At 36.4% G+C, this 19,480-nt stretch overlaps 1 protein-coding gene across 1 annotated transcript in view; it reads left to right on the top strand.

The window, feature by feature from the left end:
* PFDN1 (prefoldin subunit 1) overlaps positions 1-19,480 on the top strand; it is a 95,980-nt gene that overhangs the window by 43,771 nt on the left and 32,729 nt on the right. The window contains exon 3 of the mRNA XM_037802168.1: positions 9,690-9,774. Within this exon, the coding sequence (XP_037658096.1) occupies positions 9,690-9,774 (85 nt within the window). The remainder of the gene's footprint in view (positions 1-9,689; positions 9,775-19,480) is intronic.

The following is a 19,480-nucleotide window of genomic DNA, read 5'->3' as shown; positions in this document are numbered from 1 at the left end:
CTTTATTATTTCTTCTTGCTTAGACATTATTTCTTAATGTCTAAACTTAGATTAGACATTAGACAATAATCTAATTGTCTAATTAGACAATTAGATTATTAGACAAATCTAATTGTCTAAGTAGACAATAATTAGACAATTAGACAATAATCTAATTAAGTTTAGACATTATTTCTTAATGTCTAAGCTTAGATTATTGATTCTAAATCTTTCTTGTTTGTTCATATAAGTATTTAATAATACATATTTCCTTTTAAAAACTGCTTTATCTGTGTCCCACAAATTTTTATATGTTATAGATGTATTTTCATTCAATTAAAATATTTTCCAATTTCCCTTGTTACTTCCTCTGACTCATGGATTATTTTAAATGTGTTGTTTAATTTTCAAATATTTAGAGCTTTTCTGGACATCTTTCTGTTGTTTATTTCTGGTTTAATTCTGTTGTGATCTGAGGTGATACTTTGTATGATTTCAGTTCTTTTGAATTTGTTGGTGTTTGTTTTATGGCCCAAACTATGGTCTGTATTGGTGATTGTGTACTTGAAAAGAATGTGAATTCTTCTGTTGTTGGTTGGTATTCTATAAATATCAATTAGGTCATGTTGGTTGATAGTGTTGTTTACTATCTGTTCTATTTCCTTACTTATTTTCTGTGTACTTGTTTTGTTGATTACTTAGAGATGAATATTGAAGTTTCCAACTAAAATAGTGGGTTTGTCTATTTTTCTTTCAATTTTATCAATTTTTGTTTCATGAATTTTGAAGTTCTGTTGTTGATCATTAACATTTAGGTTTATTGTGTTTCCTTTGTGAATTGGTGTTTTTATCATTATATGATCTCTTTTTGTCCTTGATAAATACTCCTTTTTCTGATGTTGGTTTTGTCTGATATTAATACATCCACTCCAGCTTTCTTTTGATTAATACTTACATGGGATATCTTTTTTCATTCTTCTCCGTGTGTTTATTTTCAGCTTTATTGAGATATAATTCACATGCCATGAATACTTCACCCATTTAAAGTGTTCAGTTCAGTGATTTTTAGTATATTCAGTGTTGTGCAGTTATAACCACATTTTTGTCATCTGAAAAACTTGTACCTGTTAGTGGTCATTCTCCTTTTTCCTCCATCCCCACCCTCTCTGACTCTCAGTCTTTCTGTATCTATATATTTGACTATTCTGGACATTTATAATAAATGGGATTATACATTATTACCTTTTGTGTCTGACTTCCTTTAGTTAGCCATGGGTGTTTTCAAGGCTCACCCATTTTGTAGCGTGTATCAGTACTTCTTGTATTTTTATTGCTGAATATTAGCCTGTTACACGATATACCACATTTTATTTATCCATTTGATCAGTTGATGGATATTTGGGTTATTTCCACTTGTTGGCTATCATGAATAATGCTGCTATGAACACTCATGTACAAGTTTTTGAATGGACATATATTTCCATTTCTCTTTTGTATATACTTAGGAGTTGTATATACTTGCATAGTTTGTGACAAGAAGTATACTATAATTCTTATCTTTTTTTCCCTGAATATAATATGTCCTTGCTTTGGCCACCTTCATTTGTTTTGTTTTGTTTTTGCATTTATTTTGTTTGGGGTTTCTTGGAACTATGATTTGGTGTTTTTTCATTCATGGTAACTCTATGTTTAACCTTTTGAGGAAGTAGCTACACCATTTTACATTCCCACCAACAGTGTATGAGGGTTCTGATTTCACCATGTCCTTGTCAATACTTGTTATTATCTTTTTTATTATAATCATCCTAGTGGGTGTGTTCATTCTTTTACCTTTAACCCATCTATGCATTTATATTTAAAGTGGATTTCTTGTGGACTGTGTGTAGTTGGGCCTTGCTTTTTACTCTAGTCTGACAATCTTTGCTGTTTAATTGTGTTAGATCATTTATATTTCAAGTAGTTATTGCTATGATTGGTTTTGAATCTTCCACTTTGCTAGTTTTCTGTTTTTCTCATAGATTATTCTTTTTTTCCTTTTTCTGGTTTCTGTTGGATTGATTGAATATGTTTTATTGATTCAGTATGTTTTATGATTGTTTTATCTTCACTTTTGGCTTTAGTTTTTCCTTTATGTAAAAAAAAAAATTAGTAGTTGCCCTATATTTTACAATATGTGTCTTTAATTTATGGCAGTTTACCTTCAAATAATATTATACTACTTCATCTTATAACGTTATATGTCAAATTCCAGCCTCCATCGTTTGTTTTATTGTTACACATTTTATGTATGTTGTAAACCCCACAATATATTGTTATTATTTTTGCTTTAGATCAGGGGTTGGCAAGCTTTCTCTGTAAAGGGCCAAATAGTAAATATTTTCAGCTTTGCTAACTGTACGTTTTCTGTTACAACTCTCTCTCTCGACTGTGCTATTGTAGTGAGAGAATAGCCATAGGCAGTATATAAACAATTGAGTGTGGCTAGATTGGCTGACTGGCTGTAGTTTGCCAACCCTTGCTTTAGATGGTTAACTATTTTTTAAAATCATTAACAATAAGGAAAACATGTCTGTTTTATTCGTCTTTATTTATACTATTTCCAGGCTTTTATTTCTGTATAAATTGCCATATGGAATCATACTCCTGCTGGACAAATACCTTTAACATTTCTTATGGTGTATATCTGTCAGAATAAATTCTCTCGGCTTTTGTTTGTTTGAATATCCCCTTCATTTTTGAAAGATATTTTCACTGTGATGTAATTCTGGGTTAATAGCTTTTTTCTGTCAGAAGTCTGGAAATGTCACTCCATTGTCTTCTGGCTTGCATAGTTTGTGACAAGAAGTATACTATAATTCTTATCTTTTTTTCCCTGAATATAATATGTCCTTGCTTTGGCCACCTTCATTTGTTTTGTTTTGTTTTTGTATTTATTTTGTTTGGGGTTTCTTGGAACTATGATTTGGTGTTTTTTCATTCAGTTTAGAAAGTCTTGTTTGTTGTCTCTTCAAATATGTCTTCTGCCTCATCCTTTCTCTCTTCTCCCTCTGGGTTTTTAATTACACTTGTTATATGGCTTGGCATTGTCTTTTAGATCTTAGATGCTGCATCCTATTTAAAAATTTTTATTTATTTATTTTTTTAAACTCCTTGTTTCTTTTTGTTTTATTTAATTTTTATTGACTTATTTTTCAAGTTTACTTAAATGTTGCTGCTCACTTAATTAGAAGCACTGTAACTTAAATTCTGGTTGGGGTTTTCTGGGCTGTATAGGTATTCAGACCATAACCCATGAGAAGGCCAGTTTGTGGTTACATATTTGTAAGGGTTTTTTTTTGTTTTTTTTTTAACCTGCTCACTACCAAGGTAGATACAGACAAGTTTCTCTCATTGTTCCCTACTTATGGGCAAGTTTATTTTTTCTTCACTGTTAGACTGAAGGTCGCACTATTTGGGAACTTGGCTTTTAGTAGAGTCCTTACTGTGGATGGCTGCTAGGTCTTACTCCTGTTTCTGTGCCAGTGTGGGTACTTAAGGTCTCTAGGATTCAGCAGAAACTCTACCTTCCAGATTTTCTAATTTCACTTTGTTCTGCTCTTCTGTGGAATGCTTACATTGTACTAGCTCAGTAAAGTGTAATTTTTTTTTTTTTTGCATGTGTTTCTAAATTTTTAGTTGTTTTTAGTCAGGAGGTATTTTTAGGGTATCTACTCTGCATTATTCTAGCAACAGAAGTCTCTAACTCCGCATTCCATAAGATGGCTATGCCATGTATTTTTTTTTAATATTCATTTTATTGAGATATATTCACATACCACACAGTCATACAAAACAAATCGTACATTCGATTGTTCACAGTACCGTTACATAGTTGTACATACATCACCAAAATCAATCCCTGACACCTTCATTACCACCCACACAAAAATAACAAGAATAATAATTAAAGTGAAAAAGAGCAATTAAAGTAAAAAAAAAACACTTGGTGCCTTTGTCTGTTTGTTTGTTTGTTTCCTTCCCCTATTTTTCTACTCATTCATCCATAAACTAGACAAAGTGGAGTGTGGTCCTTATGGCTTTCCCAATCCCATTGTCACCCCTCATAAGCTACATTTTTATACAGTCGTCTTCGAGATTCATGGGTTCTGGGTTGTAGTTTGATAGTTTCAGGTATCTACCACCAGCTACCCCAATTCATTAGAATCTAAAAAGGGTTGTCTATATTGTACGTTAAGAGTGCCCACCAGAGTGACCTCTTGGCTCCTTTTGGAATCTCTCTGCCACTGAAGCTTTTTTCATTTCCATTCACATCCCCCTTTTGGTCAAGAAGATGTTCTCCATCCCACGATGCTGGGTCTACATTCCTCCCCGGGAGTCATATTCCACGTTGCCAGGGAGATTCACTCGCCTGGGTGTCTGATCCCACGTAGCGGGGAGGGCAGTGATTTTACCTGCCAAGTTGGCTTAGCTAGAGAGAAAGGGCCACATCTGAGAAACAAAGAGACATTCGGGAGGAGGCTCTTAGGCACAATTATAGGGAGGCCTAGCCTCTCCTTTGCAGCAACAGTCTTCCCAAGGGCAAATCCTGTGGTAGAGGGCTCAACCCATCAAACCACCAGTCCCCTATGTCTGTGGGCATGTTAGCAACCATCGCCGTGGGGCAGGCCAGTACCCCTGCATTCTCCGTCAGCTCCTCAAGGGGGCTCTAGATATTTTTTTCCTTGTTTTTTTTTTAACTTTTTTTTTAAATCAATTGTATGAAAAATAAAAAATAAATAAATAAAAATTTTAAAAAAACATACAATGAAAGAACATTTCAAAGAGACCATAACAAGGGAGTAAGAAAAAGACAACTAACCTAAGCTAACTACTTTACGTCCAACATATTCCTACTCTACCCCAAGAAAGTAACCTAATATGGCAACATTTCTGTGAACTTGTTCCTACTATACCCATCAGAAATTAACAGACCATAGTCATTCCTGGGCATTCCCAGAATGTTAAATTTACCCACGATAGCTTATCTGTTCTTATTGGATTATTGTTCCCCCTTCCTTAATTACTCTCTATCGCTAGTTCACCTACATTCTATATTATAAACCATTTGTTTTACATTTTTCAAAGTTCACATTAGTGGTAGCATATAATATTTCTCTTTTTGTGCCTGGCTTATTTCGCTCAGCATTATGTCTTCAAGGTTCATCCATGTTGTCATATGTTTCATGACATCGTTCCTTCTTACTGCCGTGTAGTATTCCATCGTGTGTATATACCACATTTTATTTATCCACTCATCTGTTGAAGGACATTTGGGTTGTTTCCATCTCTTGGCAATTGTGAATAATGCTGCTATGAACATTGGCATGCAGATATCTGTTCGTGTCACTGCTTTCCGATCTTCCGGGTATATACCAAGAAGTGCAATTGCTGGATCGAACGGTAACTCTATATCTAGTTTTCTAAGGAACTGCCAGACTGACTTCCAGAGTGTATGCCATATTTTTAAAACTACTTTCTTACTGAGGGATTTGGTTTTTTTCTACCTTTTAAATTTTTAATTTTTGCTAAAAAATTATGAAGTTAAAAAATTTTGCACTTAAATCTTTATGTACCTGTGCAAGTTTTCTTCACTGGTGGAGTGAGGTAAAAGAAGCAAGGTATAGATAGGTTCATTCTTTTAATTCAGCTTTTTCTGTGCACTTAGTTTGTGGAAACCTATGTCATTAGGATATGTTTTCAAACATCCTGTAAATTTTCTCCACCCAAATAGTGATTGTTGTAAGCATTTTGTTGTTTCTGAATAGTGTATGTCCACATGTTGTCTTAGTTTGCCCATCAGCTATGACGAATACTGCACAATGGGCTGGCTTAAGTAATGGGAATTTATTGGCTCACAGTTTTGAGGCTAGAAGAGAAACAAAATCAAGATATTGATATGGCTTGCTTTCTTCCCAAAGTTTGTAGCATTCTGGGACTGGCTGCTGGCAACTCTTGGGGTTCCTTGGTTTGTGTTGTATCTCAGCGTCCCATCACATGATGATGTCCTCTCCTTTTGTCCTCTCTTCTGATTTTCTGCTGACTCCCGACATCTGGCTCCTCTCCAGTTTCTCTGACTTCTGGCTTCTGGTTTATTTTCTTTATAAAGCCTCTAGTAATATGGATTAAGGCCTACACCGATTTAATTGGCTACAATTTAACTGAAAACAGCATCTTCAAAAGGTCCTATTTACACTTCAGGGTACACCCACAGGAATGCAGATTAAGAACCTGCCTTTGCTGGGGTTCTGTAATTCATTCTGCCACACCATGTTACCATGCTTTGGGAGTTTATCCAAAAGATAACATTGCCACTGGATTCTGGATTGTGTTTCAGGGGTGTGAACAATACTTTTGATTCATGCTGAGTTATAAGAAAGTGAAAGCCATGTACCTGCCTGTTCAGTGTTTCAGAAGGCAGCCTCTGATATTCCTCAAATAATCAAAGCCAAAAGCCATCAGAGAATTATGTTCTTCAGATGGCATAATTACAAATAAATGAATAAATAAAAACAGTAGGCAGCTAGTTCTTGAGAGTAGACAGTGCAGGGCCAACATTATATCAATTTCTAGGTAAAAACTGAGGCTTTTTACAAGACAGCATCTCCATTCCAGAGGCATATTATCTGCATATAATTTGTCATATGAGAGTAATTTCCTGCTTCATGGTTTATTTTTCCTTTGTTGCACATTTTGAACTCTAGATAATTTGCTTTCCATAAACAATCAGGTAGGAGCTGTGAGAAATGGTACCTGATATTCATTTATGATATAAGATTTGTAATTACATGATTATGCTGTATCTTTTATTTTGAAAATAGTATCTGATAATTTGTTGCCTTTTTAACAAGGGCCAAGGTGTTTTATTAAGACTTTGTTCAGCATCTTCTTCACCAAAAGGGGGATGTGAAAGGAAATGAAATAAGCTTCAGTAGCAGAGAGATTCCAAAAGGAGCCAAGAGGTCACTCTGGTGGGCACTCTTACGCACACTTTAGACAACCCTTTTTAGGTTCTAAAGAATTGGGGTAGCTGGTGGTGGATACCTGAAACTATCAAACTACAACCCAGAACCCATGAATCTCGAAGACAGTTGTACAAAAATGTAGCTTATGAGGGGTGACAATGTGATTGGGAAAGCCATAAGGACCACACTCCACTTTGTCTAGTTTATGGATGGATGAGTAGAAAAATAGGGGAAGGAAACAAACAGACAAAGGTACCCAGTGTTCTTTTTTACTTCAATTGCTCTTTTTCACTCTAATTATTATTCTTGTTGTTTTTGTGTATGTGCTAATGAAGGTGTCAGGGATTGATTTGGGTGATGAATGTACAACTATGTGGTGGTACTGTGAACAATCGAGGGTGCGATTTGTTTTGTATGACTGCGTGGTATGTGAATATATCTCAATAAAATGAAGATAAAAAAAAATACACATCAACAACAACAAAAATAAAGTGCTGCCCAAGGGGTATGCTGTACCAAAAAAAAAAAAAAAAAAAAAAAAAGACTCTGTTCAGAAATCCAAATGTTTTTTGTGGCCCTTTCTAACCTCCTTATACCTAATTTAGGCTTTTTTTGAATTGAGGACTAAACCAAAGTTTTGTGTTTGAACTTTGACTATGTGATTACTCTTTGAGGTAGGCATTTGAGTTTACCAAATACTGGCCCTTGTTTAAAACATTCATGGCTAGGATGTCCTTTAGGCTTATATTAGGTTGGCCAGCTTTGGTAGAGTATCTCTGGCCTTTGAAGTTAGCACAAATAGCTACCTCAGGGGTGTGTGGCCGAGGAAAAACATGTTTTCATTGTTGAGTGTTCTTGCTTTCTAGTAATTTTATTTTCTGCTCAAGGGATTTAGTATCTGTTCAGATACTTTATTTTTAAAGGCCTTGTAAGTAATGACTTGACCGCTAATCTTAGCTTTGAAATTTTCCCAGACATTAATAAAGATGATGTCTGATGACCTATTATTTGAGAATACTATTCATTGGCCAGCAATCAGTGCCATTTAAAAAACTATATTTTACCCTGAAGACTTTTTCCTTGGCTAAAAGACTTTCTTAGTAAAATCCTGCAAAGTAATGGTATAATTTGGTGACTCTTGGACCTTGTTTTATAATACCTTTTGCTTGATGTTACTGAGACTTAATATAGTTCAAAACAACTCTTCTCAAATACTCTCATGAGTTAGTTCTGAGAAAAATATTCTGTAAACCATAATCTTATCAGAAATAGCACCTGTCTCTTGGACCAAATGAGAACATTTTAGACTTGAAGTGTTCTCATGGCAGAAAAACCTAGAATTAATCCTTGTTTTACATGAATCTGGGCAAGCTTTGCAGTAAATATGTGAGTAAGATTATAAAAAAGGATCAACTTACTATTGAAGGCTAGGAGCAGCAGTTAAATGATCTGGGCTGCCAGCATCAAGACACAAGCTAAATAATTAGTGGAGTGAAAGAGAAGTTCATCAGATTATATCAATATGTGTGGGAGAGTATATTCATGAAAAAGAGGGGAAGAAAGCAATTTTCTCCGAGGTATCTGGGAAATAGCTAGTTGTCCTTTCTGATGTGTTTTGACTTGTCTCGTATCTATAGCAAGATACAGTATTGGTCAGAATCTACCTAGGCACAATGTTGTTTTTGTGATGTTGCAGAGTTTGAAATTGCCTATTGCTATGATGATATGTTTTCTTATTTGGCTTTTTGTGAAGTGGTGATATTTAGTTCTTTGTTGCTGACCTCTAAGTTATATGCAGAGAAAAGAAATAGTCTGCTTAATTAATTTTAGTCTTTAACTGAAATCTCTTATAGCCTAATTGAACTATCCTGCAAAAGATTTGAGTATTTGGGGTTTCTCCTTGATTCCGGTAGAAGGGAAATACTTTATTTCATTTATTTGAGGCTATAAAATAGTTTTTTCTTCCTTTCCTCATAGCAAGAATTATGAACATAAAGTCACAACACAGATTCAGTGTTAATTTTAAAACTTCCCCCATATTTCCACCCTCATCAGTAGTAAATAATGTGCCTGACTGTAAAATGGAAAAAATTGAAATTTTTCCATTTGTGCATTTTGAGCTTTTCAGAGGTATTATACACTGGAAATAATAATAAAAGATACCAGGGCTTATACAGTGCTTTTTGTGTGAGGAACTCATATAAACACTGATGCATTGATCCTAACACAGTACTTGATTGTGATTTTAAAAGGTCATGAGTTACTGCTGTTTAAAAAAAAAAAAGATGGGAAAAGCTCCAATTTACAAATATTGTTTAAAAAATATCTAGGTAAAAGCTGAATCAGATAACTAAAAAAATAAAAATTATGGGGAAGTTTTATTGTTTTTGCCTGTTAACTTTTCTCTCAGCCTGTGATGGATTTTAATCCATTTATTATTTTTTTTATTTTGTCTGTGAATCTGAAGCTTGATCTTCTCTTAGACAAGTAGGCAGAATCTTCTTTAAGCCTTTATCCTTTAGCCAAGAAGGCTTAAATCTTGGTGGTTTCTTGAGCCTGTCATTTTAATATAACAATGCATTTTATTTGTCCTGAATTTGGAGGCCATCTTTTTAGTTTTCTTAGTTTTATGTTTGTGGTATACAGTTATTGATCTTGATGAATATAGTAGTCATGTGGCTTAATTTTCAACTTTTTTGTGTTTTGTAGGTTTATTCTTCAGTCCAAGGAGGTAATTCACAACCAGCTATTAGAGAAACAGAAAATAGCAGAAGAAAAAATCAAAGATCTGGAAGTAAGTTTTGAATGAATATTGCTAATAACAATCAGTTTCTAGGAAAGAAACTAATAATTTTTCTGTGTTTAAGCTGTATTAAATGAGTGTCTATTCTTAATACACACACACCAGCAGCAGCAGCAGTGTATATTTAAATACCATGTATGTATATTGGATCACTGGAGGTTAGGCAGGCTTAGCAGGGATTGGGGAATACGTAATGATAACGGTGGTTTGAGGGTCTTGGTATATAATGTCTCTTTTACATGTAATTCCTTTAACCTCGATTAGGTTCTAGATAAGGATTGAGTAGTAAACTATAACTAATTAAATGTTGGAATATTTAATTAAATTTTATTCTATTAGGAAAATGTTTTTTTTTGGTAGCTTGGGAAGAGGATGATGGGTAAGGATAACTTAGAAAATCTTGAGGAAATTTGAGATTACTATTACATTTTCCGTAAACATTAAGGTCATTGATGAGATATTCTTCTTGGGCTTTAGTGAAAGGTTCATCCTATGTATAGTAAAAGTTAGACTGGACAAAAAACTGGTTATTATTTCATAGGGACAAAGATTTCACAAGATGGGGGGTGGATACAATGACTTCATAGGTCACTTTATCTAATTTCTATGAGTACTATTTGAGGCGGTGGTTCAGGATCTGACTCAGCTCTCTGTTGAAGCCTCCTGGGGATTTCTCAGGGGCACTGACATGGCATGGCCTGGGAGCATGTAGTATGTAGGTTACTTAGGCTTATTTTTATTTGACTACTGGTCATAATTTAAACAAATTTGATTATGGAGTTTTAGCTGAAAAAGATATATTGTAAAAACAAAACAAACAAAAACGGAAAAAAAAAAAAAAAAAAACCACTCCAAAACTGTTATCCTGTGGTAACCAGGTTGTTGTGTCCTGTTTTAGCATTTTTGTCAGCCCAGCTGTTCTTGAGTCAATTTTATATCCTCTAGTGCTTTCACTCACAGGAAACAAAAATATCTTTAAAACAAAAAAACAAGCAAAACCCTTTCATATAGATAACAAAAACTTGTACTTTTGCAATGGTAGGTAAACATATAGAAATTGTCCTCATGAAAAAGTAGTAAGATGCAAAGTAATGAGTATATAATTCTCTCTTTTTTTTTTAATCATTTTATTGAGATATATTGACATACCACGCAGTCATACAAAACAAATAGTACTTTCGATTGTTCACAGTACCATTACATAGTTGTACATTCATCACCCAAATCAATCCCCGACACCTTCATCAGCACACACACAAAAATAACAAGAATAATAATTAGAGTGAAAAAGAGCAATTGAAGTAAAAAAGAACACTGGGTACCTTTGTCTGCTTGTTTCCTTCCCCTATTTTTCTACCCATCCATCCATAAACTAGACAAAGTGGAGTGTGGTCCCCATGGCTTTCCCAGTCCCATTGTCACCCCTCACAAGCTACATTCCTATACATCTGTCTTCGAGACTCATGGGTTCCGGGTTGTAGCCTGACAGCCCCAGGTATCCACCACCAGCTACCCCAATTCTCCAGAACCCAAAAAGGGCTGTCTAAAGTGTGCGTAAGAGTGCCCACCAGAGTGACCTCTCGGCTCGTTTTGGAATCTCTCTGCCACTGAAGCTTATTTCATTTCCTTTCACATCCCCCTTTTGGTCAAGAAGATGTTCTCCGTCCCACGATGCCGGGTCTACATTCCTCCCCGGGAGTCATATTCCACGTTGCCAGGGAGATTCACTCCCCTGGGTGTCTGATCCCACGTAGGGGGGAGGGCAGTGATTTCACCTTTCAAGTTGGCTTAGCCAGAGAGAGAGGGCCACATCTGAGCAACAAAGAGGCATTCAGGAGGAGACTCTTAGGCACAAATATAGGGAGGCCTAGCCTCTCCTTTGCAGCAACCGTCTTCCCAAGGGTAAAACTTATGGTAGAGGGCTCAACCCATCAAACCACCAGTCCCCTATGTCTGTGGTCATGTTAGCAACCATGGAGGTGGGGTAGGGGAATACCCCTGCATTCTCCACAGGCTCCTCAAGGGGGCACTACATCATTTTTTTTTCCTTGTTTTTCTTTCTTTCTTTTTTTTTTTTTTAACTTTCCCTTCTTTTTTAAATCAACTGTATGAAAAAAAAAGTTAAAAAGAAAACAAACATAGAATAAAAGAACATTTCAAAGAGACCATAACAAGGGAGTAAGAAAAAGACAACTAACCTAAGATAACTGCTTAACTTCCAACATGTTCCTACTTTACCCCAAGAAAGTTACATAATATAGCAACCTTTCTGTGAACTTGTTCCTACTATATCCATCAGAAATTAACAGACCATAGTCATTTCTGGGCATCCCCAGAACGTTAAAAAGCTTATCTGTTCTTCTTGGATTATTGTTCCCCCTTCCTTAATTACTCTCTACTGCTAGTTCCCCTACATTCTACATTATAAACCATTTGTTTTACATTTTTGAAAGTTCACATTAGTGGTAGCATATAATATTTCTCTTTTTGTGCCTGGCTTATTTCACTCAGCATTATGTCTTCAAGGTTCATCCATGTTGTCATATGTTTCACGAGATCGTTCCTTCTTACTGACACGTAGTATTCCATCGTGTGTATATACCACATTTTATTTATCCACTCATCTGTTGAAGGACATTTGGGTTGTTTCCATCTCTTGGCAATTGTGAAGAATGCTGCTATGAACATTGGCGTGCAGATATCTGTTCGTGTCACTGCTTTCCGATCTTCCGGGTATATACCGAGAAGTGCAATTGCCGGATCGAATGGTAGCTCTATATCTAGTTTTCTAAGGAAATGCCAGACTGACTTCCAGAGTGGCTGAACCATTATACAGTCCCACCAACAGTGAATAAGAGTTCCAATTTCTCCACATCCCCTCCAGCATTTGTAGTTTCCTGTTTGTTTAATGGCAGCCATTCTAACCGGTGTTAGATGGTATCTCATTGTGGTCTTAATTTGCATCTCTCTAATAGCTAGTGAAGCTGAACATTTTTTCATGTGTTTCTTGGCCATTTGTATTTCCTCTTCAGACAACTGTCTTTTCATATCTTTTGCCCATTTTATAATTGGGCTGTCTGTACTATTGTCATTGAGTTGTAGGATTTCTTTGTATATGCAAGATATCAGTCTTTTGTCAGATACATGGTTTCCAAAAATTTTTTCCCATTGAGTTGGCTGCCTCTTTACCTTTTTGAGAAATTCCTTTGAGGTGCAGAAACTTCTAAGCTTGAGGAGTTCCCATTTATCTATTTTCTCTTTTGTTGCTTGTGCTTTTGGTGTAAAGTCTAGGAAGTGGCCGCCTAATACAAGGTCTTGAAGATGTTTTCCTACATTATCTTCTAGGAGTTTTATGGTACTTTCTTTTATATTGAGATCTTTGGTCCATTTTGAGTTAATTTTTGTGTAGGGGGTGAGGTAGGGGTCCTCCTTCATTCTTTTGGATATGGATATCCAACTCTCCCAGCCCCATTTGTTGAAAAGACCATTATGGCTCAGTTCAGTGACTTTGGGGGCCTTATCAAAGATCAGTCGGCTATAGATCTGAGGGTCTATCTCTGAATTCTCAATTCGATTCCATTGATCTATATGTCTGTCTTTGTGCCAGTACCATGCTGTTTTGGCAACTGTGGCTTTATAATAAGCTTCAAAGTCAGGGAGTGTAAGTCCTCCCACTTCGTTTTTCTTTTTTAGAGTGTCTTTAGCAATTCGAGGCATCTTCCCTTTCCAAATAAATTTGATAACTAGCTTTTCCAAGTCTGCAAAGTAGGTTGTTGGAATTTTGATTGGGATTGCATTGAATCTGTAGATGAGTTTGGGTAGAATTGACATCTTAATGACATTTAGCCTTCCTATCCATGAACATGGAATATTTTTCCATCTTTTAAGGTCCCCTTCTATTTCTTTTAGTAGAGTTATGTAGTTTTCTTTGTATAGGTCTTTTACATCTTTGGTTAAGTTTATTCCTAGGTACTTGATTTTTTTAGTTGCTATTGAAAATGGTATCTTTTTCTTGAGTGTCTCTTCAGTTTGTTCATTTCTAGCACATAGAAACATTACTGACTTATGTGCATTAACCTTGTATCCCGCTACTTTGCTAAATTTGTTTATTAGCTCTAGTAGCTGTATCGTCGATTTCTCAGGGTTTTCTAGATATAAGATCATATCGTCTGCAAACAATGACAGTTTTACTTCTTCTTTCCAATTTGGATGCCTTTTATTTCTTTGTCTTGCCGGATTGCCCTGGCTAGCACTTCCAGCACAATGTTGAATAACAGTGGTGACAGCGGGCATCCTTGTCTTGTTCCTGATCTTAGAGGGAAGGCTTTCAGTCTCTCACCATTGAGTACTGTGCTGGCTGTGGGTTTTTCATATATGCTCTTTATCATGTTGAGGAAGTTTCCTTCAATTCCTACCTTTTGAAGTGTTTTTATCAAAAACGGATGTTGGATTTTGTCAAATGCTTTTTCAGCATCTATTGAGATGATCAATTGATTTTTCCCTTTCGAGTTTTTAATGTGTTGTAATACATTGATTGTTTTTCTTATGTTGAACCATCCTTGCATGCCTGGAATGAACCCCACTTGGTCATGGTGTATGATTTTTTTAATGTGTCTTTGGATTCGAATTGCAAGTATTTTGTTGAGGATTTTTGCATCTATATTCATTAGGGAGATTGGCCGGTAGTTTTCCTTTTTTGTAGCATCTTTGCCTGGTTTTGGTATTAGATTGATGTTAGCTTCATAAAATGAGTTAGGTAGTGTACCATTTTCTTCAATGTTTTGAAAGAGTTTGAGTAAGATTGGTGTCAGTTCTTTCTGGAAAGTTTGGTAGAATTCCCCTGTGAAGCCATCTGGCTCTGGGCATTTATTTGTGGGAAGATTTTTGATGACTGATTGGATCTCTTTGCTTGTGATGGGTTGGTTGAGTTCTTCTATTTCTTCTCTGGTCAGTCTAGGTTGTTCATATGTTTCCAGGAAATTGTCCATTTCTTCTACATTGTCCAGTTTATTGCCATACAGTTGTTCATAATATCCTCTTATAATTTTTTTAATTTCTTCAGGATCTGCAGTTATGTCACCTTTTTCATTCATTATTTTGTTTATATGGGTCTTCTCTCTTTTTGATTTTGTCAGTCTAGCTAGGGGCTTGTCAATCTTGTTGATCTTCTCAAAGAACCAACTTTTGGTGATATTTATCCTCTCTATTGTTTTTTTGTTCTCTATGTCATTTATTTCTGCTTTAATCCTTGTTATTTCTTTTCTTGTACTTGGTTTAGGATTGGTTTGCTGTTCATTTTCTAGCTTCTTCAGTTGATCCATTAGTTCTTTGATTTTGGCTCTTTCTTCCTTTTTAATATATGCATTTAGTGCTATAAATTTCCCCCTTAGCACTGCTTTTGCTGCATCCCATAGGTTTTGGTATGTTGTGTTCTCATTTTCATTCGTCTCTATATATTTAGCAATTTCTCTTGCTATTTCTTCTTTAACCCACTGATTGTTTAGGAGTGTGTTGTTTAACCTCCAGGTATTTGTGAATTTTCTAAGTCTCTGATGGTTATTGACTTCTAATTGTATTCCATTGTGGTCAGAGAATGTGCTTTGAATAATTTCAATCTTTTTAAATTTATTGAGGCTTGTTTTATGTCCCAGCATATGATCTATTCTGGAGAAAGTTCCGTGAGCACTAGAAAAGTATGTGTATCCTGGTGATTTGGGATGTAATGTCCTGTAGATGTCTGTTAAATCTAATTCATTTATCAGATTGTTTAGGTTTTCAATTTCCTTATTGGTCTTCTGTCTGGTTGATCTATCTATAGGAGAGAGTGATGTGTTGAAGTCTCCCACAATTATTGTGGAAACATCAATTGCTTCCTTTAGTTTTGCCAATGTTTCTCTCATGTATTTTGTGGCACCTTGATTGGGTGCATAGACATTTACGATCGTTATTTCTTCTTGCTGAATTGCCCCTTTTATTAGTATGTAGTGGCCTTCTTTGTCTCTCAAAACATCCCTGCATTTGAAGTCTGTTTTATCTGAGATTAAGATTGCTATACCTGCTTTCTTTTGGCTGTAGCTTGCATGAAATATTTTTTTCCATCCTTTCACTTTCAGTTTCTTTGTGTCCCTGTGTCTAAGATGAGTCTCTTGTATGCAACATATTGATGGTTCATTTTTTTTGATCCATTCTGCGAATCTATATCTTTTAATTGGGGAGTTTAATCCATTTACATTCAACGTTATAACCGTGAAGGCATTTCTTGAATCAGCCATCTTATCCTTTGGTTTATGTTTGCTATATTTTTCCCCTCTCTCTATTAATATCCTTTATTGTACCCATACCGAATCTCTTTAGTACTGAACCTTTCTCCAAGTCTCTCTGTCCTTTCTTTGTTTCTCTGTCTGTAGGGCTCCCTTGAGTATCTCCAGTAGGGCAGGTCTCTTGTTAGCAAATTCTCTCAGCATTTGTTTGTCTGTGAAAAATTTAAGCTCTCCCTCAAATTTGAAGGAGAGCTTTGCTGGATAAAGTATTCTTGGCTGGAAATTTTTCTCACTCAGAATTTTAAATATATGGTGCCACTGCCTTCTTGCCTCCATGGTGGCTGCTGAGTAGTCACTACTTAGTCTTATGCTGTTTCCTTTGTATGTGGTGAATTGCTTTTCTCTTGCTGCTTTCAGAACTTGCTCCTTCTCTTCTGTGTTTGATAGTGTGATCAGTATATGTCTCGGAGTGGGTTTATTTGGATTTATTCTATTTGGATTTATTCTATTTGGAGTTCGCTGAGCATTTATGATTTGTGTATTTATGTTGTTTAGAAGATTTGGGAAGTTTTCCCCAACAATTTCTTTGAATACTCTTCCTAGACCTTTACCCTTTTCTTCCCCTTCTGGGACACCAATGAGTCTTATATTTGGACGTTTCATATTATCTATCATATCCCTGAGGTCCATTTCGATTTTTTCAATTTTTTTCCCCATTCTTTCTTTTATGCTTTCATTTTCCATTCTGTCATCTTCCAGGTCACTGATTCGTTGTTCAACTTCCTCTAGTCTTGTACTATGAGTGTCCAGAATCTTTTTAATTTGGTCAACAGTTTCTTTAATTTCCATAAGATCATCCATTTTTTTATTTAGTCTTGCAATGTCTTCTTTATGCTCTTCTAGAGTCTTCTTGATTTCCTTCATATCCCGTACTATGGTCTCATTGTTCATCTTTAGTTCTTTGAGTAGCTGCTCTAGGTGCTGTGTCTCTTCTGGTCTTTGGATTTGGGTGCTTGGGCTTGGGTTATCCATATCGTCTGTTTTTTTCATATGCTTTATAATTTTCTGTTGTTTTTGGCCTCGTGGCATTTGCTGAACTTGATAGGGTTCTTTTAGGGTTTGTAGACCTATGGAAGTCCTTATCTCTAATTTATCAGATCTACAGCTTCGTGGAGTACACTTTCTCTAACTAACCAGCAGGTGGCGTCCACGAGCCACCTGTTCTCCACAAGCCAGTTCTCCCCTGCTTAGCCTTTTTGGTGAGTGGGGGAGTGAGTCTTGTGGGGTCCAATTGGTGTACCAAGCTTGCGTGTGTAGTTGGTGTTGCCTGCCCTGTATGTGGGGCGTGTTTCTGGGCAGTCAGGGAGGGGGGGTGGCCCTAACAATCAAGTCTCCCTGGTGATCCTAGAGTTTTAAAGCTGGTGCAATAGTCTAATCTTTCAGTTCAGTCCTGCCACAGTTTGTCTCTGCCACTGACCCACAAGTCCTTGGTATTGGCGTTTGGCTCCTGAGACTTGCAAGTGGGCCCCTCTTCCAGGCTGTGCACCCCGGGTCCTCTGTTGAGGGGTGACTGTGCTATGTCACAGATGAGTGCCCCCCTCAGGGCAGTTCTGGGCTGCTGGGCTGTGTAGGGAGGCTCCCAGTCTGCTCAAATGATGGCTGAATGGGGCTTTGTTAATTCACACTGCTCCACCTTCCCAACTCTGGGACAATCAACTGAGGTTTCAGGGAAGGCTAATGTCCACGCCCAGTTTTGTGGTGTGTGCCTGTTATTTGAAGCCCTTCCGTCACACTGGGTTGTCTGGGGCAGCTCTGGGCTATGGGGCTGGTGATGGGCAGGAGTGTTTCCTGTCCACCAGGATGGTGGCTGTGAGCGGACACCCCCGTTTTCTTGGGAAGTTGTGGTGTTTAGTGAATTTTCTCAGCCACTGGATTATTGCCTTTTGTCTCAGAGCTCTCTTAGTTCTGCTCTTGACTTGATGTGCCCAAATTGAAAGTCTTTGAAGCTTTCTGTATTGGGCTTCTTAGATTAATTGTTTTAGAAAAAGAAAAAAGGATTTAAAAAAAAAAAAAAAAAAAAAGGGTCCTCCTCAGAGATCTAATGGGTTATTGAAATGCTAAGAGACAAAGCAACCAGGGCCATTAAGGAAAGGTCCACAGGGCAGAGAGATCGGCTTTTCTTCGGGATTTGCATATGCGCCTTAGGGCCTGAGCTCCGCCCTTCCCCTTTCTGTGTTCACCAGAACTCTAAAACTCCTATGCTTTTATTTTGGAGTTTTTCGTGTTGTTTTTTTTTTTCTATGCCTGTCTCCTCTCTGCTGGGCTGGCTGCTCACAGATTCTCTGGTGTCTGGTCTCTGTCTATCTATGGTTGGAGTCTGGATCAGTAGAATGAGTTTCCGATAAGAGCAGCCACTGCAGTTCTCCCTTCTCCTTCCCGGAGCTGACAGCCCCTCCTCCCACGGGACTGAGCCTGGCAGGGAGGGGCGCGGGTCCCCTGGCCGCAAAAACTTACAGATTTCGCTGATCTCAGCAGTTCGACATTTTCATGAGTGTTGTATGAAATATGCCCAAAGACAGATTGCTCTGTGGTGTCCAGTCCACGCAGTTCCTGGCTTTCTACCTACTTTCCTGGAGGAGTAACTAAAACATACAGCTCACCAGTCTTCCATCTTGCCCCGCCCCTGCAGATCTATAATTCTCTTTTTATTAAAACAAACAAAAAACAAAAAAGTAGGACATGGAGTGAAATTATTTTTTCTAATCTTTGTGTTGAATAAATTGTAACAAGCATGTGTTAAGCTTTATAATTAAAAAAAATTATCAAGGTAAAGTTGCCACAGATGATGTTTTAGCATACTTCCCAGTTCTGGTGTGACTTTAGGATATTTGTGTTCCAAAAGTTTCCTTTTGATGAGTCTCTCAAATATTAGCAGAGCATTCTGATATTTTTCATATAATAGAATAGGTTAGTTGGTTTGTTGTACCCATTTGAAATGCTAATTACAGCTACAAAAACTTGCAGGGTTATTTATTATATTCTAGCCTCTACTCGGAGAAGTTCTTTTTTTTCTTTTTACTCTTTCAGTTTGCATGTTATTTGTACTATAAAAGCAGTATAAACTCATTGTATAAAAAGAAAATAAAAAAGTATCAATCAAAAAGTTTAAAAATTAAAAAATCATTTACTAAAAATGTCACCCTCAAATGTCACTTCTATAGTTTGGTATGTGTCATTTCAAACTTTCCTCTTTTTTTATATAAATACATTCTTACCCACATATGCACTTTTTTTTAAATAAAGAGGAAATCTGCTGAATATACTGTTTTTCATCATTTAACAATTTATCTATCTGCTTTACTAATTTAAATCTAGTTATATTTGATTTCCCGTTTTCCATTTCTCCTACCATTGTAGGTTCTTATTACTTCAACATT

This window comes from Choloepus didactylus, chromosome 13, assembly GCF_015220235.1.
Source record: "Choloepus didactylus isolate mChoDid1 chromosome 13, mChoDid1.pri, whole genome shotgun sequence".
Classification (NCBI taxonomy): domain Eukaryota; kingdom Metazoa; phylum Chordata; class Mammalia; order Pilosa; family Megalonychidae; genus Choloepus; species Choloepus didactylus.
Note: the sequence above shows the minus strand (reverse complement) of the source record. Positions and strands in the feature narration are given on the sequence as shown.